General features: G+C 46.4%; 1 protein-coding gene across 1 annotated transcript; it reads left to right on the forward strand.

The window, feature by feature from the left end:
* Positions 1 to 401: 401 nt before the first annotated feature.
* On the forward strand, positions 402 to 5,645 carry LOC126531054 (endothelin-converting enzyme 1-like). The gene is made up of 3 exons (XM_050178435.2): positions 402 to 464; positions 1,125 to 1,424; positions 3,753 to 5,645. The coding sequence occupies exons 1-3, from the start codon at positions 402 to 404 to the stop codon at positions 5,643 to 5,645; spliced, it is 2,256 nt and encodes a 751-aa protein (XP_050034392.1).
* The last annotated feature ends 22,076 nt before the right edge of the window (positions 5,646 to 27,721 follow it).

Below are 27,721 nucleotides of genomic sequence, written 5' to 3' on the forward strand. Positions count from 1 at the left end.
ACCGGTTACGGCGGCGGTACGAAGATACGGAAACCCTTGAGTACTTTGATTTAGGTTCAGGCTTCACAACCACGAGTGGCAGAACCTCTTGACTACCTAACGATCCAGCTGTATAGATTTTGGAATGAAGGCCTCGGCCTGTAGCCTGGGCCACCGACCTGTAGCTAGCTCAGTTTCAAGCAAAGCCAGTGCGTAGTGGCTTCTTTGCAAGTTATTCGCAGCATCTACGAGGAGCGCACCTGGAGCGTTCGACCGTTGTACCGTCTCTCGTTGCCTCGGTGAGGAAGAGGAAGACAAAACCCGCACTCACTGCACCGTGCGCGCATTCTGTAGAAGAAGAAGAGCGAGGCATTCTAGCGCAAAGTGTGACAAGGCAGATCTTTGTCATTGCGCTCTTCGGCATGGAAGCTAAGGAAGAAAAGCAACCCGAGGAAGTCAAGCCCGAGAGGGAAGTCGCTGAAAGCGTAAGTAACGGCTCCTCCTTGGTATCATGGCCAGCTTGGTATTCCTTGACCTCACTTAAGGTAACGTCCGCGAGGTACACAAGGGCGCATCTATTTTTGAACATCACTACGTCTGCATGAACTCGACAATCGGACAATAACGGGTGGACTCCAGAAGCTGGGCTCAGACCGCCGGCTTCGACCGCGTTTACACGAAGCCCTAACTGACGGGTCGAGATTGTTGCTACCATGTTGCAGCAACCCGCGTCGAGGCGAGAGGTAGCAGAGCGTGTCAGGTTGATTGCTGCGGGCAGGAAACCGCTGATCCGACCCCCCTGCATTTAAACGCACGCTCGAAATTGGTCGGGCTTGGTACACGGTGCTGTCGGGCTGGCTCAGCCTGACCGGCTAGCGTTTACTTGAGCCTGACAAGCAATTCGCAGCCCGTCAAGCCAACTCGACAAGCTTCTGTAGAGTTGACGTAAACACCCTGAACCACAGGCATTAAAGTTTGGTTGTTTTTTTCTTGTATAAGTTTTTCTGTAAGTGACTGTGGAGAAGCGGTTTAACCATCGAGCTGTGGACTCGTTTGTTATCGAGAGGCCAAATGATGCAGCATTTTGTTTCTTCGAGCTTGAAATCACGTGTTTCTAAGAGACACCCAACACTTTCTTGACTCAGGAAGAGGTTCAGCAGCCCAGGGAAGAGCTGATCCTCTCGGCGAGTGCTATAGCGGTGCTCGCCTTCGAGGTGACCGTGATCGCTCTCGTAGTCGCGTACATCCTGATCACCACGCCGAGCAGGTCGCCGTTTGTGGAGTTCATCGAGCCCTGCCTCAACCTGAGCTGCTTCCAGCTCGACCTGGAGCTGCACACGTCGATGAACCTGTCGGTGGACCCGTGCGCGCACTTCTACCAGTACACGTGCGGCCAGTGGGGCGACCACCACCAGGGATTCACGGACCAGTTCGACCTACTAGAGGTGAGACGTTGCACCACATCGGGTGCCGTTCCATGACCTCTGGAGGACATGCGTCCAAAGTCAAAATGGCATGTTGGATCGTTAGGTTCAATCATTTTACCGGAGAAATTAAATTACCTAAATTCTCGTGCCACTTTACCATGAATTTGTTAATTCGCCGATGAAAATAACGCGTTAATGACAAGTCACAGCGCAAAGCTGCAGAACTGCTTAGCACCAATACCCCAGTCTGCCCTGTCCGTGTTTCCTTTTTTTTTGCACATATATTATTTTTGGCGTATTCGCAAAGAAGTTTGTAGGGCATGATAAATACGGACAGCAGGCGCCAGTCAATCGCTTTAGCGAACAGAAGAGCCACAGCGAAGACTACTCTGACGGCGTGGCGTCTGTTTGTAGAAAATTATTCTCACGGACTCCGAGGTAGGAATGAATGAAAACTTCATTAACGTTGGAAGGTTCTCTTAAGCTTGGGAGCCGTAAGTCCAGGGCTCCACTGGTGAACTTTTAGAGGCACTTTTGGGCGTAGCCCACCAGTTGGCATTGGTCGTGCTGCATCTTGGCGAGAATGAGCAGTTGCGGTGTAAGGGGTATCCGAGGTTGGACAACAGGTGAATAGATGGTAGACACTTGAATTAAAGGACGTAAGAGATAACAAGTAAGAAGGCAGCCTAATTTCGGTTGCAACTTCTGGCGTGGCAAGCACATCGACTGAACTCGTGGCTTCAGCACCCGGGGTCGAATGCAGAATGTTTTTTTTTGTTCGTAGGGACGTTTGCCAGCGACCGGCCTCCTTTGCTAATAGTGGGCCCAATATACAGGGTGTTTTTTTAGAGAATGTAGATATTTTCTTTCTTCAAAAAAAGAAAAGAAAGCTATAAGCGCGGCGAACATGGTTTTCTTGCAGGCAAGTTGGTATGCGATGCAGACATACATTGCCTCTAATAACTTGAGCTTCACAAGGCTAATTAACAAAAAAATATTAAGTAATTTATGTATTAGTGCCCCAGGGACAGCTGTTAAATGGAAAATTTGAAGACAGTCACATTTTAACGTGCCATAATTTTTTAGAAACCTTGAAAGTCGCAGCTAATTCGAGCTATGTACCGAATTTCGGCGGTAAATCCAGGCAATATCGAAACCGAGCGCCACAGGAGCGCAGAAAAGGCGGCCCCGCTATCATATCAGACTGAAACGCCCCGTGAGGACAAGCGCGAGGGAGGTGGAAACCGAACGTTTCGGCCAATCACGGAAGCCACTGATACGGCATGCTTTGCCTGGCAAGTATGTGCACGGCTGCGTGTCGGGCCAGGATTCGCTGTGGCTTGCTGTCATTCAAACTTCGCCCCACCCTTCCTTACGAGGGCGTTTCCATCTGACGCGCAGCGGTACGCACTCAGTCCCGGTACTGCCTCCATTGAGCCTTGGAATTTCATGATGAACGATCTGATTATGAGGCACTCCGTAGTGTGGGACTCCGGAGATTTGGACCACCTGGGGTAATTTGGTACGATTTTAATGATATTTAAAACACGGATGGGCATGAAAGTGTTACTGCCTCCAAATTTCCCATTTAGACAGCTGCGCCAGAGGCACCAATAAAAGGGTTAATGAATACATTTTTATTATTCTTCTGAAGCCCACGTTATTAGCGGCAAAGTTTTGTCGCCTAGCCTAGGAACTGGTCTGCAATAACGCGACGTTCGCTCCAATCATTACGTTTTTATAAAAATTCTGTATGGTCTAGCAAAATTCTAGCAATATACTGTATTTTGTTTGTGAATATGGGCTTTGAAATACAGGATCATTTCGCAGTGGGCTACTTGGTTCGACATATTTAACACCGTTGCGCAGAGCGACGAAGGGACAGGACTTAAGCGGGAAAACAACGCACGACACCTAAATGCGAATTATCAACTCGTTTATTTTTCAGCAAACGAAGCTTACTTACGAAGCGTACATATAGCCTACACGCATGCGCAGGGATGCTCTTCCCGGTCTCTTCACATGCTAGTGAAGGGTTTGTGTTCGGTGATGAGAAAAGCTACTGATGCGTAGGTATATTGTGAATGGTGGGGTAACGTTGCTTCACATGTAACAGCGAACCGCATCGCCAGTTGACGTAAAAATGAAAACGGTAGACTAAAGTAATGTCTGACTTCGACCCCTCACCCTCCCTTCCGCCTTTATGATTTTGTTACGTCTTACTCGTTTTCAATAAACAGTGAATGCAACTTATTGGGGTTCCAGGGGACCTATACGTATAACATGTTTCTACATTTTGCGTGCCTTGAAGCAATCCTCATACACATTTCATTTTTTTTTTCGCAGGCTAAAGTCTCCAGCTTGGTGAAGCACCGTCTGATGGAGGAGGCAAAGCTTGCGGCTGGAGGCTCCTCTCATGCCACTGACCAAAGTGCTGCGCACTACCTGTCGTGCGTAGACGTCTACTCTAAACAGGGCGACACGTCGTCGGTGATTAAAGAGCACGTGTTCTCGAAGCTCGAGGAAGGTTTCACAGACCAAACGAAAAAGGTACCTTCGTCACTGCAAGAAACGCTCAACCTCCTGGTACACCTGTCGCTCGATTGGAACTTGGGTATTCTCGTAGACTTGATGATCGCGCCGTTCCACAACAGCGCGGCGCAGCAACAACAAGCGCAGGACAAAATAATCATGCATATCGATTACAGCGATAGCGTCCCGCTGTGGAAAAGACACAAGGAGAGGTTTCTTACGCCGGAAAAGCTTACGCGTTGCTTCCTAGACTTCTCGAGCTTGTTTTCGAGCGGCGACGGGAAGGACGTTGATGTAGCGGAACTCGTCAAGGTCGACGTCTCCCTTTCCACAAAATGGAGCCTCGCGTCCTCCTCTCCAGAAAGAAAGCCAAAGTACATTCAGGTAAAAGATATACCTTCTACGAAGCTGAAAGCTACGGACTGGCTGTCGGCGCTTAACGGGCGCCTTCCCCAGGACGCACAGCTCACCGAGGATAGCGACTTATACGTAGGCGACTTCGGAATGTTTGCCCTCACTGAAGAGGTGCTCTCGGAAGGCGAGTTCAAGCTCTTCTACGCACTCGTTAGGTTCCACGTAGCGCGACTCCTCGCGCCTTTCACTTCGTACAAGTTGATGCTCTCCGTCCTGGGAAATCTGCCCAATGACACGGCTGCTTCGCAGGTCGTCACGAGAGAGTGCGTCGCCGCTGTTAACCGGCTCTTCCCGTTTGCATGGCCGATATTCGTCTTCGGCGCCAACACCACGGGCGAGAAAATGAAGAAGGTTCAGGCACTGTACGTGGAGTTGAAGGACAAGACGAAGACTGCTCTGTCTTGGCTCTCGGACGACGACCGGAAAGCCGCCGAGGCGAGGCTCGACTCGTTAATCCCCATCGTCGGTTGGCCCGAGAAATTTAACGACCCGAACGAGCTTGGCAAGCTGTATCCGCAAGTTCAGGATAAAAAGGTCGCCTTCATCAAGACTTACCTGACCTCCATCGAAGCGCTCAACAGGAAACGCAAATCCGACCTGGCCGCCGGCCAAGGCAGCACGCAGCCGGAAACTGAAGGCGACAATCTTCGGTCTTTCGAAGCCACCGCGATGTACTCCTTGCGGCGCGGCAGCTTGTACGTCTCGCCGGCCATTTTGTTCGAGCCGTTCTTCGTTCAGGTGAGCGACGCGTTCACGTGGGGGTCCCTGGGCCACGTCCTGGCGCACGAACTCTGGCACGCTGCTTTCGGTGACTTCACTCTCGGCCTGTCGCCGGCGACGGACGTGGTGGTGGGCGCAACGCGCTTTAACAAGCACGCGTGCGTCTCCCAGGTCGTGCAGGATGCCGGGAGCGATGCCAAGACCGCGGCCTTCTCAGCACCCGAAGACTTTGCCGACGTCGCTGGTTTGCAGACTGCGCGTTCTTCCTTCGCCAGTAGCAGCGGCAGTAGCGAAGCGGGTGCTGAGGGTACCGCGGGTTTTACCCCCGAGCAGCTGTTTTACATTGGCTCCTGCTTCAAGTGGTGCGCGCAAAATGGCGACGCTCATCCGCTCGGTTCCGCAGCTAACACGAAGCCGTACGTGCGATGTAACGCTCCCATCATGATGACCGCTGGCTTCGCTGATGCGTTTGAGTGCCCCGTCGACAGTCCCATGATGAAATTTCAAACGGCTAAGCGCTTCTGCAACGAATCGAACTCGGGAGACCGCCCAGCTTCTCAAGCCATAAAATGATTTGCTTTTGTTTGCTCGAGAATTCGAAGCTTTTTTCTTCGCTTCTTTTTCTTGAAACGTTCTTCACGAAAGCAGTTGTTCGGCCACCGGTCCTATTTCGCTCGGTGATTTACGTGCTGCGGGTGCCACGGAGAATGTAATCGGGAAAGAAGAGTCGCGAAATGTCTATCGACATCGAATAATGTTGTTTAGCGCAGAAAGATACTTGCTGGTGTATCTTGAATTTGAGGTGGGAGATGCAGCATATATTGCGCATGCGTGAAATCGCTTGAGGGCTAGGAAATGAATCTTAAGTCGTAGTATTTGGTCTCTAAAAGCCACAGTATGTGAGCTCATGGATGTAATCGGGTTCAAGATACGAAATTGCTATTTAATTTTTCTTGTGACCACGTCGCAACACGGATAAGCTAACTATTGGACTTATGCATTTTCCAGTATTGGATCTCGCAAAGTATTTCCTTATTTCACGGCTGATTGATTGCTCTCAGACATTTAGTAACCTGCTGTGCTGACAGTGTACATTGCGGCAAGGACAGACAACACGTAAAAGGTGTACAAGCGCTTCGGCAAACGTCCACGCCATTATAAGGAGTTTGTGTTGCTTCTGTCGATTCGAGGTATCGGCGAAGTACTCGTTTCACAGCGCTTTTCGTCTTGCGTGCGCGGCTGATTTTAAAATGCATTGACGTCTCAATGAGGCTCTCCGATAAACACACCAGTGAGAATCCCAGTGAGAAACACACCAGTGAGTGAGTGAAGTCTAGATGTTGCGATAGCTCTTACTTGGGCGCCAATATGTCTGCGTACGGCACGTAGTTTGATTGTGGAACAGAACGCCTATGTATTCATGAGTTTGCGTTCGCGTTGAACGAATTCGAGATTTATACATTCTATCGAGACATACTTTGCCAAACCTCAAAAGTATACCTGCAGTCGCATGCGCCTGTCTGGCAAGGAAGGGGACAGAGGAGTTCTGTTTTACAACATATTTGGAAACGTTAATGCAATCACCAATTCGCAACGCAACCCCCCCCCCCCCCCCCGCCCCCATAAAAAAAGAAGGCAAGCGAATTCAAGTTATGTGGTAGAGCCAAGAAAGGTTATGTGGCGGCGAGTGCTACACCGATGTCAACAAACTCAACCGCTGACGCTTTGCCATTGCTTCGTCAGGATTCGTCGTACTCTATGCCAGTTTAACTCACAGGCTCTGGCTCGTGTCATCTTTTCTGTCCGTGTCGGGTAGCTTCGACGTAGAAGGATGTGTTCCTTGACATGTATTCGAAGAATGTCTTAGGCTAAACTTGTTCGTAAGCGCACATTAGACTCTATATTGATGCTGGATGCGTCAGCGATGGGGGTCGGCTAACGGGAAAGAGCTTGTGTACGAACAGAAAGCTTCGTAAATGTGGTGCCCTTGTGTTTTATAAGTTCGGAACTTAGAAAACTAAGTTTCATGACACACGATATCTGTTGGAGTGCTTCTGCTACTTTCGAGACGTCTTTTAGTTCATATAGCGGATATATATGAAAAAAAAAAAGTGCATTTCGAATGAACCACGCAGTTGAAACGCGATCGTTAACGCAAAAGCTTACGTGCTCTAGCGAACTCGCAGTTCTGTCTCTTAACTGCTTTAGTTATCATTTGGACTATTCTTTTTATTAACGGGCCCGTCTACTCCTGAAACTGTGAAATATCGAAGCAGGTGGTTGGAATTCAAGGAAGTCCCCGCTGTTAGTGTAAATCAAGCAAGAAATACGAATATTTATGCTCTAACATATTATTCGTGCAAGTATAATTACGTATTTTTCTGGGCATTGTTTAAACGGCGATTGTTTGCGGCAGCCGTTGTAGCCTTCTCCAAGAAGGCAGCTGATTAAGATACCTCTTTCCTCCCAATTTCAGCACCGAAACAAACTAAAAATGACTCATATGTCAATATTTGCTTAAGGTTGTTGGGTTCATGTAGAGTGCTGGAAAACACGTGAATAATTAACCAAGGAGTGACGTATGGAGCCTCATAAGATCACCTAATAACGCGAGCGCTTTAATGATATGAAACGAAATCAGCGCTTTCTGTTCATATCTGTATGTGAAAATGGGTCGAATCATAAGGATGCAGCATAGCCTTGGTGAAGCGAGATGGGCAAGCCCAGATCCCGGTATGTCAACGGCCTTTCTATTCGTTCCCTGGCATGAAAGAAGCTCTACCGTACGAGAATTCAATTCGTTCACGCGCCAAGAACGCGCTCAGATTGTTCGAGAGCTTAGGCATGCTGGCTCGTCGGACGAGTACCACACTCAATTATGCGTCAGTTTTCCATGAAATGTGTGCTTCGCGCTCGGGAGAGAGAAAGAGAGAGAGAAAGAAAGAGGGAGAGAGGCGCCTTTTGAATTTCGCCATCGGATCGCAGCACGTTTAAACCATGCGAATTGTTTGCTGTGACGGCTGACTGACAGGTCGTGTCAACAGATGCGGAAATTGCCTTATTACATAACAATGGAGAGCCAGGCTCATGAAGCTCGCACGAAAATGCAGTAGAGCTTGTCGTGTTCTTTTTCGCATGTTTTAATGCGTCTGCACCCGTCCGCCGCTCTCCGTTTGTTTATTCCTGCCGCAGAGCAGCTGTTTTATTTTTATTTTTATTTTTTTTTGCTTACACTAATACATTTACGTCGGCATTTGCCAGCACAAAGTTTTTCGCTAGAGCTGTTTACGAAGCCGGGTGACAAGGTCGATACCAGAGTAGTTGCCAACATTTTGATTGTGCTTCGCAATAGGAAGTAAGGGAAGTTTTCCCTGATCGCCTATAACTTGCGTCGAAACGAAAACGTTTCAAATAAGCAACTCTCTTTATTCGTGCTTTCCTAAACAAGAATTGAGATTCACGCCGACTAGCAAAACCCGAGTGAAATCTTCTCTGGCGCTTGAAAGTACTTTGAACTACGAGGCCGCCGCGAGCGAGAATCGAAAGTTTTGCTTACACAATGCCTTTCACGCACCAGGGCCTACATCGCCCCCATTTCCAACTGTCCATTATAGGAGCCTCAAAACACAAATGCAGACAAGCGCAGGACGTAGGCGTGCTCCCTGTAACTCTCTTTGTCCGTACAAGCTAACGCCGTATACTTTACATTTGTAAGCGAGGATAGTACGCGCTGAGAATGTGCGATGTGGCGCGTAAACACACGAACCGAACCCCGACGAACCCCCTTCTGCGTCGCCAGTCTCAACGTCAGCGTTTTTGATGCGTGAAGCGAATGCTGACAGCGGGTGGGCATTCACAACCTTTCGGAAACTGCTGCGAACGTCGTTTGGCTGTGTGCTCTGCGACGTCCCTTTGCTGCATCCGGTACACACTATAGTACCCTCAGGCTACTATGCGGGATCCGCTACTGATTTTGCAGTAGCGCCCGCGTGCGAGTTGAATGCAGCACTCGCTGCGAACTCATTGTGTCCGCCTTGTACTAACGTCGGCGGTCTTTTCCCTCATAGCTTTCAGCGCCATTCGCAGATAGTGATTGGTTTTAAAGAGCAGCGACAACTCGGAAGGGGGGGGGGGAGGTGCTGTATGGGGCTCAACATTGCAATAATAACTGGGGACCTTGCGGTGGTAATATAGCAATTCCCGCTCTTCTGGCTACACGCAGTGCTCACGCAGCAATATATATATATATATATATATATATATATATATATATATATATATATATTTATATAAGTTGCAATTTCGACCGAAAGGTGAGGCATTGTTCGCGATAGCAAAGTATGAGACAACTACACGAAAGTTCGTAGCTTTATCGGCCCTGTAAATTGCAGTAAACGTTTCATTGCTAATTAAATTGACAAGTGCGGTGTCACGCGCACACAGGCAAACAGGAACAGATTTCAAACGATCACCGCGAACACTCACTGCCACAACACTGGCTTGATAAAGAACTGGTCTCGGAGATCAAACGCTTCGGGCTGTCTTTCGCTTCAACGCATGTCTGGCACTTAAGACTACGCGACCTCCAACACTAGGCGCGCGAGAAGCTGGCGCATGTGAAGCGATTAACCATCTCAGCTCACCCGACCTATTCACTTGCCGCAGATTACCTCCAGAATGTGGCGCGTGGTCCACGTATCCACTCAGCCACGCGGATAGCCACGCGCAACCACGGCTGGGGTAGAGACGCGCTCAACAACCCCCCCCCCCCCCCCCCCCCCAACCTTAGCGCTAGTTTGATCACGTGACCTAGAGCATTGGACATGCATGAAGAGAACGCGCATCAGCCACCATTTTGTTTTTCGGCTCACGCTCACATCGTTTTCCTTGCATCCACAGCAAACACTGTGTGGGCCCGATCTTACCGCACTTCGACATTAAGCGGAACCGTCGCGGCAGTGCCGACGCCGAGGAAGAAAATTCGATTGGAGTGGCCGTTTAATCTATCGCAATAAAAGAAAATACATCGCCATTTCACACGCGCATTGATAACTCAGTGTGGACCAGACCTCCCACTCTTTATCCCACATGGCGAGGAGGTTGCCTTAAGAAAGAGGCGAGTGGGTGGAGCATTAACGCCACCTGCAACCATGGCCTCCGGCAGACGGCCAGCTTTCAGCTCTGCTTTACCTACTGCTCTCGTGCGGCTGCTCTCGCAGACTCACCTCATCTATTGCGGAGTTGCCCTGAACTGCGCGCACGAAGGTGCCACCAATCAATGAAAGACGAACTGCATTGTGGGCGCTCATCTGACTACGATTTGTGCATCTATGGATGACATCATAGATCCCTGCTGGTCTTTATCGAAACGTACAAGCTCTAAGTGTACATACGAGATTCTATACTCGACTTTTCTTCTTGCTTTCCTTTTTTTTTCGTTGCCGCAGGACACTTCTGAACGAAAGAAAGCCACGACTGTCTGTGGGTCTTTAACATGATGGTACCTAAGTCGGTTACACAGGGATTTTGCGTTTTACTCAGATCTGTGACCACTACCGATTGGAGCTGGTCATGCGAGAAGATCGCACCGTGAAACAACAGAGCTATGAACGTTCAGCCACCACCCGCGTGTATTGTTGTTGCAGTCTGATCTTCAGCACCATTGGGGACTTCGCGCTGGCTCATCTCAAAGCACGCGCTACTGGAAATGGAAACGGCAGTATTATCTACACGAAATCAGTTCTGCTTCATCAGATAACTGTACCCAATAGATTGGTGTTGATTGAGCATTTGTTGAGGCGTTTCGGCGTGGACTCCCGCATGTACCACTGATGTGTTTATGAGATGTGAAGAGCCCGGTAGAAAGCCTGTGAATCTTTCAACCTGCCTTTAAAACATTAGTCATTGAAATCATTACTTTCACGACGTCTAGTCTGGTTGGGTAGTAAATTTGTGTCAAAAGACAGACAAGACGCCAACCAAAAGTGCTTCGTTGATAAGTACTAGACCTGTCAGCTTCCATACGAAATGCCTTGTTCGAAATCAAGCCATGTCCGGCGCTTGGCCAGCCTGTAATTGTTAGCAAATTATTCTGAAGGGAAGCCGGAACGTTTAATACTTACTAACCAGAACATTCTGATCGTGCGTCATTGCCTTTTTTTTTTTGACGGGAATGAATGATCAGTCAACGTGTCAGACGTCGGCGTACACGCATAATCGTAACGAGCTCACGGTGCGAGAGTGCAGTTGTCGAAAAGAGCGCGCGCGTGCGCAAACAGCATCTCTGCGCAGGCTACTAAGCTGCAGCGAGTGAGGCCATAACGCTCGGAAAAAAAGAAAAGGAAACAAGCGCCGGAATCGCCGTCGTCGCGCAAGGAGCACATTTCTATGGAAAACGACAGGGTCGACGTCTATGAGAAGAGAATGAAAGCGGGAACACTAAACTTCCTTTGGACCGGGCGTTCGTTTCGCGTATATATCGCCGTCGGCTGCCGCCGCCCGAAACTCTGCTCGACATCGTCGCCTTCAGCGTCCACGAGGAAAGAAAGGGGAACCACTTTGCGCCGCTCTGTTTCAAAGCACGTCGTGCAGAGCGCGTGTCTCCGTTGGCACGCGAGTCTCTTTATTGCCGCACTACGGTGAGGGCGCAGTTTTTCTCTCTCGCCCGTGGGTCCATAAAATTCCAAACGCCGGAGCGTTTTTTCGCGTGCCCATAACAGTGCCTGTCGCGCGGATCGCTCTGCCCGTTCTGCCTGCGAGCCGTTATATGCCAGTAAATCACTTTTATGCCATTTCTCGCGCGCCGTCGTGCATTCGTGCGAGGCAGCGCCAATCCGGACGTTGCGTTGCAAGTCCGCCAGACGGCGAACCGCGGCAACACGGGACAGCATCTTTCTGTCCAGGCGTCGACCAACACTGGTCGACGAGTTGAACGGGTGCTCTCTCTCTCTCTTTTTTTTACTTGCTCCTCATCAGATGCCGAAATGAAGCCGCTTTTTCGTGCTTGAATATTATGCACGCCTGCGTTACTTCAACATACTTCAACCACGCGTCTTTAGTATTGGAAGACCGTATCCCCGGGATATTTCTGTGCGAGTGAATAATTTAGCGAGTGAATAAATAAACAAATAAGGAAGGGAGCGAGCATGGTGATAGATTGCTAAATGTAGATCTAGTCATGCAAATGGCTAGCCGACAACTGGTGTGAGTTATCGCCAACTGTTGAATATAGGAACCTAATACAAATAAACAATAATTTACAAAATAGTGCCCAGTGAGTGCTGGAGTATTGGGACGACGAAAGCGGTAAATAGAGACAACCTGAGGTATGAGGTGCAGAAATCGTTCTGGTTGTAGTAGTCGTTGTTTCAGTTGTCTTTTCGCTTTTCAAATGAAGCAGCTTTTGCCTCTTCGCTCTCATTCGCCCTTTTCGGGCGCTGGTTAAGGGCTGTTGTCTTGTATGAGTGGCCGGTTCCGGACATAGTGCACACAAGCACCTGGTATACAGGGTATTTCACTCAACTTGAACCAAGGAATTAAAAAAAAAAAGTCGGTCACCGCAGCTGGCTGAAGCCAACGACATATGGTTTGCCGTCATGCGGTGCCCTTGAAGTTTCTTTTTTATTCCGCCTAAGTAGTTAACTAAGATACATTATCCAAAATTCTTAATACTTACTTGAGGGACAAGTTCGTTTCGTTACGTTGTAGAAGGAGTTCCGAAATGACCGATCCAACTTTTGCGGCACATTACATGCTGCGTGGCGATTTCTTTCGGCGTTTAAGGAAAGCCCGCGAAATATGCAATAAAACCACGTGACTATGCTCATGCGCTATCGTATTGCAGCGCACTCAATCGTGCTTCGAGCCTATCGCTTATCAGGAACGACGGCGCTTCCTTTCTGTGTGCCACTGTCAAAGATGCTGACGCATTGTGAAGCCGATGCCTACAGCCGCGGCGGCTCACTTCGCCACGGTCCGCGCGCATGGTTGTGAGCGCTGCAGTACGATAGCGCATGAACGCAGTCACGTGGCTTGATTTCATATTTCGCGAGCTTTCTTTAAACACCGTATAAAAAAAAAAAATCCCCACGCAGCATGTAACTTGCTCCCCAAAATTAGATCGGTCGTTTCTGAATCCTCTCCACAACGCAACCAAACGCACTTGACCCTAAAGTGAACATTAAAAACGTTGACTAATTGAGATTAGTTAATTAATTAAGTGGGGCATAAGCAAATACTCTAAGGAGCGTCACACAACGGCAAACCATATGTCGTTGGTTCCAATCAGCTGCTGTTCACCACTTTCATTTTTACACACTTAGTTCAAGTTCCGGGAAACTCCCTGTATAGCAAACAGGAGGCCAGGAGTGGCAGGTGATGCGCGAAAGCGTGAACGTGAGGTCCAACACAAGAACGCTTTCGTGATCGTGGCATCCTCGTGAGTTCTTCGTCGTAATTTTTTCGCCATTATTCCATCGGGATCTTCGTTGTCATGTCGTCGTAATCGTTTTGCCGTCTTCGCTATGTAGTCAACGTTGCCTTCGTGTCGTCATAACGACGCCATCGTCACACGGTCGTCGGCATTCCGGCATCGTTATTTCGTCGTTTTCATTGCGTTGTCATCCCGCCGTCGTCATTGCGCCACCGTAGCCGTGCAGTGGTCGTCGATTCCGTAGTTGTCATACCGTCGTCGTCGCGTTGTTGTCATCGCGCCGGCTTAATCATGCAGTCGTCATTTCATCGTCATCACGTTGTCATCTTCAAGTCATAGTCGGCACTGTGTCATCGTTAGAAAGTATACATCATGCATTCGTGGTCGTCCGTATCATCGTCAATATGTTGTGATTCCAGTGTCGTCACATCACTGCTGTCATGCCGTCTACGTCATACAGTAGTCGTTATGCCCTCATGGTCGTGCCGTCGCCGTCGTTCGTCCCATCATCGTTTGTCGTCATGAAATTGTCGTGCTCCTTGTCGAAATTCCATCGTCGTCACACTCTAGAAAAAAGTTTTATGCAGTGCTATGCCATGCTGACAACCCACATGCCGTTCGTTACTGGGAAGTACCGGGGTCGCGGCGTTAAAGAAAGGAAATACGTACAAGACAGATGACGTTTATTGTTGTGTGGCAAGGTACGACTCAAAGGGTGTAAACTTTTCTTCAAGTGCGGTGCTTGTCCACTTCATTTTTGCTGGTGTAACGCACGCGTCAGGGCTCGTAGAGAAGAAAGAGTTATCATGAAATTGTCTTCTCGTCAATTCGCTCGGACAGGAAAATCAGGTAAGGATAAAATAAAAAATAAAACGTAGTAAAGATGGTTTACTACAATGAGGTGCATTAAAATACATCGTTTTAAACAGCCACTGGTGGCCAATTTAGAGTAAATTATTTTGTTTCATTCGTCGTTTCGTCTATCATCATTGATGTCAAGTGGTCCGTAACGTTGTAATCTTCGTTCGTCTGAGCAGCAAGTTTGACGTGCGTCAATTGTCGCGGGAGATGCCATTAAATTCCCCACTGGGGGCTAAGAATGACAGCAACGGCTGCTTCAGTAATGTTCTTTTTTACTGTTCTTTATGACAGCTAGCTTTAAAAGCGGGGCCAAACAATCTGCCCCATCTCAACAGGGACGCTTAAGCTGGCCAGCAGAGCAGAATTTGGCTTTGGCTTGACAGAGTACTTACCTGAGAGATTATCAAATCTGTGCAGTCTTCTTTAGTAACTGCGTCTTGTTTTTTTTTTTTTTTTTTTTTTGCAAGCGTTGTGCAAGTGCGTAATAGCATACTTTTAACTCCTTTAGTTACGGTTTATGAAGGACTGCCGGAAATGTGTCCAAGTTACGTAATTTTACTACAAGGCACTGCAGACTCCACTGAAAGAAAACCAAGGTAGTAGCAGGATGATTTGGGAACTTTCTAGTTAGTCACCCTGTTTGCATAATAAAGAAATGTGCGTTTACTGTGCCATTAGACATGTAGCGTTTTTCAGTGGCATGGGCTTCTAGCGACAGTCTTGTATCTTGCGCAGCACTTCCGGTTCACCTCCTGACACCACCGCGGAGGAAATTCAGAAAAGTAAGTAAGAAAACAGTAGAGTGCAAAATGCGTGGGTTTCATTATAGATGTGATGAGAGCATCAGTTTAGTTACAAGTTGAGTTAACGAAGTGTCTGCAATTCATTCATTCACAAAGCTTTATTAGTTATTTATTAGTTATTAGTGTTTATTAGTTATTAAGTGTCTGCAATAATTAGAATTAATTAGAAATCACTGATTACCGCGCACCAAAGCACAGAATCGTAGACTTTAGAGACCCGCCAGGTGAGTACGACTTTGGCGAAATTCCTGGAAACCCGGAAATAGAAAGTGGTAGTAATGACGTCACTAATGACGTCACACAGAAGACAGTGGCATGATATTTAACCGGCTAATTAATGAAAAATAGTTGCCCACGAGTTCGGTTCGTGCATTTGGTTCCCCTAAAGTTAATCTAAAGAACACCAACGCCCGAGTGCGAGTGCGACGAAGAGACACTTAAGTCATAGATTAGGGCCACCTACCATTCTTTTTTCCATGAAAAGAATTCGGTCACCGAGTATAGTTAGGTGCAGGTAAGAGGTAATTAATGGCTGCAATCATTACGAGAAAGTAAAAACTATACTTTCGTCATTTCTGACGAAACATGAACATTGCTGACGGAACATAACGGAACGTGAAATATGGTAGCGCCTTCACAATAGTGCCCGAGAAAGTGAAATAAAGCCACATTGAGCATGCAGAGAGTTCAACTTCCCTTCAGTTTCATGCCCGTGGATTTTTCGGAGCAGCTCTTAGGCGGCCGTTTTTCGGTTGAGCGTTGGCGTCGACGTCGGCGTAACCGTGCGAACGCCCTCGTGCCACTGCTTGCGCGTTTGTCGTCATGTTCCACAGCTGGCTCCGATGGCGCTCATCACGCCAGAGTTCCCATGCTGCCCCTCCCTCTGCGAAGGCGTTGACAGCGCTTGGCAGCTTGCACGAAGATTTATTAAGGAAAATAATAACGAATTTAAGAATGCGTTTTAGTGTGGACTAGATGTTGTCTAGGAAACATTTAAGAACGCGTTCGTAGATTAGTTGTTATTTTCTTTATTAAATGTTCGTAAAAGCAGCCATGTCTATTGCCAGTCAGTACGATTATTTCGATCTCAAATTTTTTGTCTCAATATATCGTGAAGTCAAACACGTATAAAGCTGCGTTGAAATTTTGCGTTAGGGCGTACTGTAAATATTGAACGTCTTTTTTTTCTTTTTGCGAACGAAATGGCAAAAACAAACCACGCACACAAAGGTGTACGGCGTGACGGAAAGGGTGATTACAGCTTTTACTGAAGAGGCACGAAATCAGACCTTGTGGAGCTAAAAAGCCAGCAGCTGCTTGCAATTTACGAAGGCGTACCGCTAACATAGATCGATCGTTTGAAGGCCTCGTCAAGCTTGTCTTTCAGCCTCATTATTTCAGTGAAGAGCTCTATAAATTTACTTGCTGCGCTCAAGTTAAGTTCTTTGGGTGCTTTCGTACAGTCGTTCTCCGGTGGAGGCCTGCCTTATTGCCCGAGCTGAACCGACCAGCCCATTGATCGATACTTTGAACAGTGATGTCTCTGACAAGTCCTCTAACTTACTAGACGAGTAAGGCAGACACTTTCGACATCTTACAAGTGCATTCGCAAGCGGGCATCAGAATAGGTGCTTGTTATAACTAGACCGTTGCGCTTTCTTAAATGTACCTAAATTAGTCCAGACATCTGGCTTTGGTTTCCCTAAACCGAATCGTTAAATTGATGACATACGACAAGACAGTAAGTGTGCAAAGACTTCTCCGGAAACTCCCTGAGCGGTTGGGAGCTTGAGCTAGCTGATTCTCTGACGCACTTTGAACAGTGAGAAATACATGGAGCCATCTACGAGCATACCGGTGTCAACGTACGACAATGCACGCTTTGTGATGGTTGTCGCTTTGGCGCGCTCCTACCGCCTATACCAGGTTGGGTTCACTCAAGCACAAAAAGCGGGGAGAAATTGGTTCATTTTACGTGATACGCAAATCGGAAGGCCACTGCCTGTGCTACTACACGAAAAAGGGGAGGAGAAAGCTTTAACGAAGAGAAAGGAGGAGAAGTCCACCGGAATAGCGCTTATCTGACCTGCTGCTTTCGCAAGGGTCAGGGGAAGCGGGATGGACAAGGGAGGAGGGAAGCAGACGGCAGCTGTCGACGTAATGGTAGAATAAACCTTACACAGGTTGTCCAGCACGCGGCATCTGCGCTGTAGACATGTACTGCACGCAGGAGTAATGCGCCGACGCGAACCGTTCCCTCGAAACGCCCATTTCGAACATTTTCATGCACGAGATGAATATGAGCGCCTAAAGACGAGCGTCTAGGCCTGTCTCCCATAGAAAGATCAGCAGAAATCTTATGGCGCGTTGGGCTCTCTCTCTCTCTCTCTCACTCTCTCTCTCTCTCTCTCTCTCTCTCTCTCTCTCTCTCTATATATATATATATATATATATATATATATATATATATATATATATATATATATATATATATATATATATATATATATATATATATATATATATATATATATATATATATATATATATATTGTAACCAACAGTTACGACAGCCGTTTCTACGAAAACTAATTTATTCTGGGCGAACCTGTGCCCGCCAACAAAAACCGACTGTGCACTCAACAAAAACGTCCCTCGAGCTTCGCTTCTTCGAGCGTCGTTCTCCTCTTCGTCGCCTCCTCTCGCGTGCCAGTCCGATTCTCGCGCACGAGCCGCCGGTTTGTCAGCGCCGGCCCAGCGTTGCCTTGCGCTGCTTTTCTTGACGCTTGCGGTGTGGCGGCTCTTTTAAACGCAGGTGGGATGTGGCGGTCGTCTTTTGTTCGCAATGCTGGCGGCAATATATATATATATATATATATATATATATATATATATATATATATATATATATATATATATATATATATATATATTTGTACAGAGAAAAAACGACGTTTCGACTCCACTCGTACAAACGTGTGACGGGCCTAGAGTGCGGCAGCGCGCGTGGGTGTGTGTGTGTGTGTGCGTGCGTGGCTCAGGCAGTCTCACTGCGCTTATTGCAAACGGGTACGTATCCCACACTGTACAGCATTAATAAAATATATCCACAGAGGGAGGTTAAAATGGACTGCAATGATTGTAATGACATCATTGGAATGCTGGCGGGGTGTCCCGCGACTCTCCTCAACCTCGTTGAAGAATGGACACAGTGGGAGAAAAGGATTCAAAGCCTATTGTTTCAAGACCAACTAAGGGCAGTCCAGAGGGCGCATGATGTTGCTGAAAGGCTTGGCCTGACAGTGCCAACGTGGGAGTGGCCCGCCTTGGCTTAAGAAGTCGAGCCTCCGGACCTCATTACAATAAAAGTTTTCACACACACACACAGAACTTCCTGTTTCACCATGCCTGAATGGCACCATGGTGGCACTGTGCTGTGGCGGCTGTGCCGGCTGCTATGCTGGCACTGATGGTGTACTATGCCTTTTTCTGCGTCTCCCGTTGCGGAATTTGTGTTTCCGCCTTTATCCTTTCATTGTACAACTTTCTCTCACCCTCCTTTTTCTTTGCGCCACCGTACTGCCAGCCCACATTCCCCATTCATTAATATTTTTCAGGGGTGTGCGAATATCGGAAACAGTCGAATAACGTATGGAATACGCATCCCATTCGATTCGGTCCTAGAATCCAATAGTCGATGCTGGAAAACCCGGATATTTTTCGAGTGGTTCTCGAATGCGTCTTGTTGTCGACTGCACATGATCAAGCACGCGACTGAAGCAGAAAATACGATAACTTTCTATCCCCTTCACAGCGGAGATACTGTACCAGAGCAGGCTGTCAGTCATGGAGCCGCGCTTTACCGGTAAAACCACGATGAATCAAAAACAAAATTTTGTTTAGACATTGCATTAGGCTAGGCGTATTGTTTGGATTCTATACGTAAATAGAGTACATGTGTTCTTCCGCACTATTCAAGATGAAGGCGTTTCATTGCGACATATTTGATAGGATAGTGGCACCATCTGTCGCGACCATTCCAAAAAGAAAAAGAGAAAGGACCTCTTATTTGTTTTCGCTCACTTTGACATCGCTGCAGATTACCCGCATTTCGGGCTTGGGCGCGAAGGCATACACAAATGTTACTTGCGCCGCAATGCGGCGTTTCTGAACTTCATGTGATAATGCATGACCGCTTATGCTCACAAGAAAGCTGAGTTTGCAAACGAATGTTTGCAAACCATTGTGCTTTTAAAATATACAGCATCCTTTTTAACATGCAGCGTAATGATGGATACTCTCTGGTGTTGCCGAAACGACGACGTAAAAAATGTTTGTCATCGCTGGTGAGGGCTGTATATTATTAGCAGACTATTCGAACAATATTTGATATTGGATTCATTTCGATTCGCTTTTGGCATTATTCGGTTCGTATTCGATTCGGTCTCGAAAACTACTATTTGCACACCCCTACTGTTATGGCTTATTTTATACCTAATTTTTTATTTCGTTGCTTATTTTTGACGTCCCTAGTAATACACCACAGGAATAAATGCCCAAGCAGCATCTTAGAGGTTGTTTGTAAACCAGAACGTTGAAGAATCGCAGGTTGTCAAAATTAAACCGTAGTTTCCCACTGCAGCATGCCTCATAATCACAGCACGTAAATCCACACAGTTTTTTTGTAAGTCAGTAAAATGGGACACCCACGTGTAATTGAAGTATACGGGTGTTCGCATAGTAACACATTTGAGTACGACTACTTCTGAATATCGACTGAAATACCAAATATTTTCACATATCTGAAGACATAATAAAAGTTTGCGAGAAATTGATATGTATAAAAAAAAAGGAAGATATACTTATTTGCATTATGATGCATTCATGCACTTCGAGTCTTAAGCGAACTTCCAGACAATAAAGGATCTAATCAATCAGAAACCGTCTTCGTTATGTAGTACAACATGATAATTACAGTAAATAAAAAAAAACATATAGCACGTCATGAAAAGGTAGGAGATAAATGGGGCACTACAGCTCCACTTATCGTTTTAAAGAGTTAAAACCATGGTGAGGCTGGCCAAATAATCAGTTGGCTTGTTCCAGGTCTATTTTTACAAAGTGTTGATTGTTTGATATTTATTTTTGTATCAACTGTTCGTTTCCAGTTTTAACTGTGTAGTATGACCCTCCCCTCTGTTATGTGTACACCCCGAGGAGAAAATAAACCAAATAAATAAATTTTCGCAGGCTGGTCTGAAAGGTACCGCGGCATCTCTTGCAGCAGAATCATTCGGTGCAGTTTTTTTCTTGCATTGGTCTTTCTCCCTCGTGACTGCAATAAGCGTTGTCCTGCCTATACCAACAGAAATGAGTGCTCGACAATATTTAATAGCACATTATTTATTTGAATATCAATCAAATAGTGAGCACTGCTCTATTCGTATTAAATATTTCTGTTATTCGCAGACTTGAAATTCGAAAGATCGCGAAGCGTGAACTCATGACAGTATGTTTCCGACGCGTCAAAGTAGAGCATGAAGGTAAAAGAGAGGTAGCAGAAGGTAGGGAGGTCAGTTGGACGCCAGATAATAATACAGAAAGCTAGAGCGAGAAACACTTGAAAAAAATAGTTACAGTGACACACTGCGCTCAAGTTTAGCCACGGAGGTGGCCGCAAAGGAAATGTGAAGTTGTGGAAATTAAAGTCAGATCGAGCGCGCTTGTTGGAATATCGTTAAGCGAAGCTTTGTTGCAAGGTTACAGCTGAGTGTTGCGCGCAGAAGAACGTACTATGCGTGCGAATTTCTTTTATTTCCGTCTAGGGGCGATCAAATGCTCACGTACTCACATCGCAGAAGGCTTTTTGTCGTTTCGGTAAGGAGCACGTCGCTATTCATGTTGTTTACGACGCCTTGCAGCATGACAAATACACACCGTGCCAGGGAAGACGAGTCTTTTACTTTTCCGAAAATGCACTTCGGTCCCGCGACACACATGCAAATGCCAAGCACTGCCAAAATACGGGTTCGGCCTTACTCGCGCTCTCCCTCCGTATGGCCCACGAGTCCTCCGTGTGTCCGCGGAGACCCAAAAAATGGAGCCCATGGGGTTCAGCGCGGCGGTGGATTACAGCCTCTGGGAAACATCCAGCATCGCTTAACAAAAAAAGCTTCAGTTTATAAAGTAGGATCTATCGACAGGCCTGAGAAATGAATTTCTACACGCACGAAAAACAAGAAAGTATTTGTACAAGCAAACACCAAAGTTGTCCCGTCACTTCATACACGTGTTCGGACCAACCGCGCACCACAGCGGTTGCCGCCCTATGGCGAACGTCGAACACGTGAGCACGAGGCTGCGATCACGTGTCCCACTTGCGCATTCCTGTTGCCAAGCTTTTATATCCTCCATGCGCGGAGGCACCCGCATTTGTTTGCCCCGAGTCGAGACAGTTCGCCTGAACCATTGTCTCTATGCACACATACGGGCTCGGGTCGAATTGAATAACCGCCAGACGGAGAAATCCTTCGTCCGAGTAAGGCCCGCTGTTTACCCAGTGTAGCTAGCACCGCCTGCATCTAAAGAAACTAAAATGGACGTCGACTCTACCTTTACCATTGCGAAAGAGCAGCAGCGTATGAGAATGCGAGAGCGCAATACAGAAATGGAAGCATAAAACGAGAACATGTTATTCGTCTGCCGCGCGAGCGCGTCGGTCTCGCTAATGGTTGCTCCAACCAGCCGCCTCCTTTCCCTGTTTCTAGCATAAAGACTCGCGAATTGAGGATTTCGCTGTAGCACGTACCTTGAAGACGTACTTACAGCGGACCCGCTTTTTTCCCTTCGTATAGTTTTCTGTTTTTGTCGCTCTCTCTGTTAAAATCCTTTTCTGCCTTTTTTTGCTTCTTCTTTGAATTTCCACAAGTAGACGTCAAGCGTGGGTGACACTCGGAGGGAAGCACAGGTTTGCCTAGAATCCGCGGCTCTGGAGCACGACAAACCCACAAGGGCCTTTTCTTTTATTTTTTTTTTCTTAGAGCCCAGCCGACTCTGAGGTTCGTGTTTGCCGACCCGGCGGTGGTCGGCCCAGCGCGGCGCACAATTTGCGAGACGTCATTTCTCCTAAGCGCTCTCGGAAATGTAAATCGCTTTTAAAAGCAGTCCTCGCGCAGAGGGCAACAGGTTGCGCATGCTCGAAGCGCCCGAAATGCTGCAATGCGTGTACTTACGATGATTCCGGCTCCACGCCTTAACGGTAAGAGACGGGAGACACGCCGTTTCCTGGAGTAACTCGGTCGAAGAAACAATCCTTGAAATGTGACAACTGATGTTCTTAAATATGCTTTCAACGATTCTTAACGCTAGGCGACGTTTCTCGGAGGAGCGAACACTCCATATAAAGAAGGGTATACACGTACGATCTTGGTGGATTTGACAGTAGTATTTCGTTTGGATTGCTTGCTTTGCGGAGTTTATGTGTCTATATTGTATGCGTGCGGAAGTTTATTTGTGTGAGATAGATAGATAGGTGGATAGAAAGAAAGAAAGAAAGAAGGAACACAATATAGGTGGATAGAAAGGAAGGAAGAAAGAAAGAAAGAAAGAAAGAAAGAACAGAAGATAGGTGGATAAAAGAAAGAAAGAAAGAACCGAAGATAGATAGATAGATAGATAGATAGATAGATAGATAGATAGATAGATAGATAGATAGATAGATAGATAGATAGATAGATAGATAGATAGATAGATAGATAGATAGATAGATAGATAGATAGATAGATAGATAGATAGATAGATAGATAGATAGATAGATAGATAGATAGATAGATAGATAGATAGATAGATAGATAGATAGATAGATAGATAGATAGATAGATAGATAGATAGATAGATAGATAGATGAGTGCTTGCAGCCTTCAAAGGGCAGTGTTAGAGTTCGTAGGTATTTTGCAATTCTGCGGTATTGGTAATTTTTTTCACAGCATTCTACACCATCCCTAATGAAGCAAAAACAAAAACGTTGCAACAAAAATATATGGAATTCCCACACAATGTGAAAATCGGTGTTATGTCAAGCACTTTATGAGTAAAAGGCTGTCTAGCATCGTCTGAAATTCTGGTAGATCATCCGCCCGTTCGAATTGGGCACGTAGCACCGTAGGCGTAGTTTTACTTTTCTTTATTGGAGATGCCTGTAAAAAGCTAAAACAGAACCTGGTTCAAAGTTTCCGTTATCAGGCAAATTAGGTTTCGCTTAAAACTCCATGAGGTGTCAGAACAACAAGAAAATCAAAGGAATTATTGAGAGGGCGCACCCGCTAAGGAATCTAAAGTTAAAGATCAGTTTATGCGAAAGTATAGGGAAATTGAACTGCAGCTTCTCCGTGGTATAAATTGAGTCGTTAACGTGGCGACTTGTGCCAGTATCCGTTCCGTGAAAGCTAACGACTGAGCCTTTGGCACAGCGTGGGCAGTTGTGAGCTACAGGCACATCTATAGAACATTCCTGAATTTTGAAAGAGCTCACCGAAATGTATCGTCTTCCTCGTCCTGTTGAAAGATGAAGAAAAATTGCAGGACTAGCAATAGGAATGAAAGAAATAACGCAAATTCGGCGTCCCTACAAGAGCCACAAATTCATCTATAAAGCAAGCCATTGTCAAATCATTCTTCCTTCGATCTTTACCCCTCTGAGGTTGAGAGATATTGCCGCAGATTAACCTTTTTCCAAAGAGTTCCCGTATTTTTCTGTTAGTTTGACGTTGACAGTTCTGTGGCCTGGTAATTGCTGGACAAAGCACAATAATGCTGTAGTATTGGAAACCAACTAGCGTATTATTGGACTTCAATGAGGGCCATGTATGATTGCTTGTGGACCTTGGTGACATATTTTTTTCATCGTTGTTAGGGGCTAACAGGTTGGGTAACATTATCAATACAAACTATATGCTTGCATTTGATGAAGACCCACTGATATGATCTTATCTCTTATCCTACACTTATACCCCTGCCACGCGTTCCAGCGGAAATAATTTCTGGTTATGGCAAGAAAATTTCAGGCTTGAATGAATGTGTTTGGCTTAACTGTATGCGCCACACAGAAAATTAAAAAGTAATGCTTCTATTTCTTCTTTTGGCACTACCACAAATACTGCCGAACCTTTCTTTTCAAGAAAGTTTATTTTCTTCTTCTTTTTGCCAGGAACGAAGCAAAAGGTCATTACGTGTTGCTGAATCTCGAGTCGTCGCTGGGTATAGCAAACGAGTACGCGAACTGGCTTTTGTGGCCGCAGAGATGATTGCTGTGAGAGCACGTTTCGATTCGAGGCTTTTGTCTTGAGCCACGGTCTTCTTTCGCCCGTGCAAATGTGGCTTTTCGTAGACGTCGATACGCGTCCGCACTTATTTTACCTTCGCCTGTACTTTCACTTTTGTTCGTGTCACGCGTACGCCCTTGCTCTTCTCGGTGTCAGGGACTCTTTTTTTTGCTTTCACTGTGCTTTGCCTAATGATACCTATTAACTGCCTTCCCGTATCCGTAACCCCAGCCGAGACGTGCCGAAAAGACTGTCCCCGCCAGCAAGACAACTTGGCCTTCATCCCTTTGTCATCCCTTTCGATACACGGCTTAGCGAATGGACGAGGAAGGGGCTCGCAATTTGTCAACGGTGAGCGATGGTGCGACTCCAGCCCTGGTGGCTAGTTCTGGTGCCACTGCTCCGCGGATAAATTGGCAAAGGCGTCGTCATTCATCGCCATCTGAGCATACGCTCACCTATACGCACGTAGCATTGGCATCTCAGGAGGCGTGCTATCTATCGGCGTAACGTCTCGTTCACTCGAAGGCAGCTCAATGCCTGGTGCGCCATCGTATCAACAAACCTAGTGCTATAAAAACACATCAGGTAAACATGAAGACACGTGGTTTTCTAAAAACAGAAATGATTATTCGAAATAGGTGGCATATACAAAGAAAGACGCACGAAAACAGAAAAATAATAGTGTTTTCGAGCGTGATACTGTTTTGTAAAGCAGGCTCTCGTTTGTTATACGCTGTTTGCTGCTTTTTCAGTGCTGCGAAGTAAATATGTGTTTTCGTATCCATGTTTTTACTATGTGTTCAAGCGGTGAGAAGAAAGAATAACGTTGTGGCTGTATTTTTGCCGTTGTGAGGTGTTTCTTCTCTTGTTTATGGCTGCTCGGTACAATCTCTTGCTGCGCTTTCTCCCCTTGTTCCCGTAAGCGTAACCGCCAAAGGTACATTTTACTGAGCTCGTTATGTGCCGAGGGACGAAGTTATATTCGAAACGCGAAGTTAATACACACATTCTTTCGGGCGCAAGTGGGTACGATGGCCTCGGTTCGACCAACGTGATCGATAATCTTGATTGCACACCTTCTATTTAAATCCGGAGCAGTTAAATTACTTACATATGTTGAGCAGTTAACAAAATTTGCCTCGGATACTGGCGAATAATCTGGCAACGAGGGTATTTTTAGAGCGCTTGAGTTAGAACAGCATGGCTGCGCGCAGCGCTACAGCACGTGCCAATGAACCAGAATAAAGGCTACAAAACTTCATTCTGTGTCTCCACCTTAAAACTCTAATAAGGCGCCTGTTATAGTGCATGAAGCAGTGACTAGAGCAGCGCTCATAATTTTAACGCGTGACAGCATTTTCCTTGTGTAGTTTTCGAAGTTCTAACAGCACGACGGAGGGGGAAGTTTTGTAAATAACACAAGTGATGAGCTTATCTAAGTGGCCCGTCTTTTACGCTGTTAAAGCTTCAAAAGGTACGAACTAGCCCGTGTCAATGCCATATTTGTTTGTTCAATGATAGCACACCGATGGGAAGGCTGGCCACGTAAGAGCCGACTAGTTCCTTGTGTACCTTGAGGTAGCCAACCGGCGCTGCCCCTGATTAACCTCCCTGTCTTTCTATGCATCTTCTTTTCTTTTTCTTTCGCTCCCTCTCTTGAGATCAACAAGAATTAGCTTAGCGCTGACGCTCGTGATGACATGAGACGAGCTTTTCACTGCATTCAGCATGTGCGTGGGAGTGACTGATGAAGGTAGCTTATAGATCGTGCGACAAAAATGTAACGGACACAGATTCAAGTGCGGTCGGTCGAATATTTAAACATGTGCGATTAAGCACTGAGAACTTGCTTGAGTATCCATAGGTTCGGGAATACAGTGTCTCCATTGGAAACTTGTACGTGACAAATTGCATGTAATGCATTACTTGTGATCAGTTACATGTTCTAGTAATAATATAATTTGAGGGTGCCATTGTTTACTGAGCAACGCTGATTGTAATTGAGTTACATTTCTGAGTACTCAAGTTCATGTAACACTTACTTTATTGACAAGACGCGCTGTAGGAGGGGCTCAATTTCGAGGACCTGAATCTGTTGAAAACGGAGCAGCTCACGAATGCACATGTTCAGATTGATAAACCCGAGAGCTCAGTACTTCTTTTTTTATTGAACTGGTGCTTGCACGTCTCAATAGCGATGACAATTAACTTAGGGCACTTATGCCAGGATGTCACAAACGGACATTTTTTTTCAGGTTTTCATTGGTTCACACTAAAACGTCTTCTCCAACACCCAGCAAAAACGAAGCGAAGCGCTTCATAGAGGACATTGGAGCTGAGTGACTGATGAACTGATGAGCTGAGTGACTGATGAGCGGAGTGACTTGTGAACTGTCGCGCTCAAGATCTGTGCATGTTGCGACATAGCCCCCCAGCGCGCACATTGAGAAAATTGTTTAACCTCCCTCTTTTCCCTGCTGTTCGCTCCCTCCTTCCTCGCCCCCTCGAGAGAGTCTTTATAGAGTCCCTGCTGATGCCTGCAAAACAAAAAAACAAGAACAAGGGATGATCAACGATGAAGCTCTTTAAAGGCAATCGCTAGTGCAGGTAAAATTTGTATGAAGGGCTTCAGAGGGCGCACTAAAAGTGCCAGGCCAGCTTGTTCTGTTTACTGTATTTCAATCTTAATAATCGATCGGAGGGAAGTAACGCAGAAGTAATCTAATGCTTTTGAGTAACGCCTCAATTACTTGCGTGGGGCAGTAATTGGTAAATGTAATAAATTTGTAAATGAAGCAGTTGTAATTGAAATCATTTGCGTTTTCTCTATAACGTGCACAAGTCTGCCGAATTCTCAAGCGGATGCCGAATTCTCAAGCGATATGGTCTCAACGCAAATGCGATACGTGCGGGTCCTCTGTAGCCGTGTATTAGTTGCTATTGATTACGCGTGTGTGTTATGCAAAACGCACTTATTTGAGAACTTAAAAGGACATATTGGCTATGAAAGTTTAAACAAACGTACAAGATAAGCGTCAACGTAGTGAAACGGGAACGCATGTGGTTGAACGGTGTAGTTAATAAAAGCGATGATGTAGAACCTACCTGGGCTAGGCAACTACTCAGGTTGGTCCTCCATCATCGCTTTTATTAATAGGAAACTCTTATAAAGAAGACAAGGGGTATTGTGAAGTGCGCGCTCATCACATGTTATTCCTTTCATTTCTATCT

Source organism: Dermacentor andersoni, chromosome 5, assembly GCF_023375885.2.
Source record: "Dermacentor andersoni chromosome 5, qqDerAnde1_hic_scaffold, whole genome shotgun sequence".
NCBI classification, from domain to species: domain Eukaryota; kingdom Metazoa; phylum Arthropoda; class Arachnida; order Ixodida; family Ixodidae; genus Dermacentor; species Dermacentor andersoni.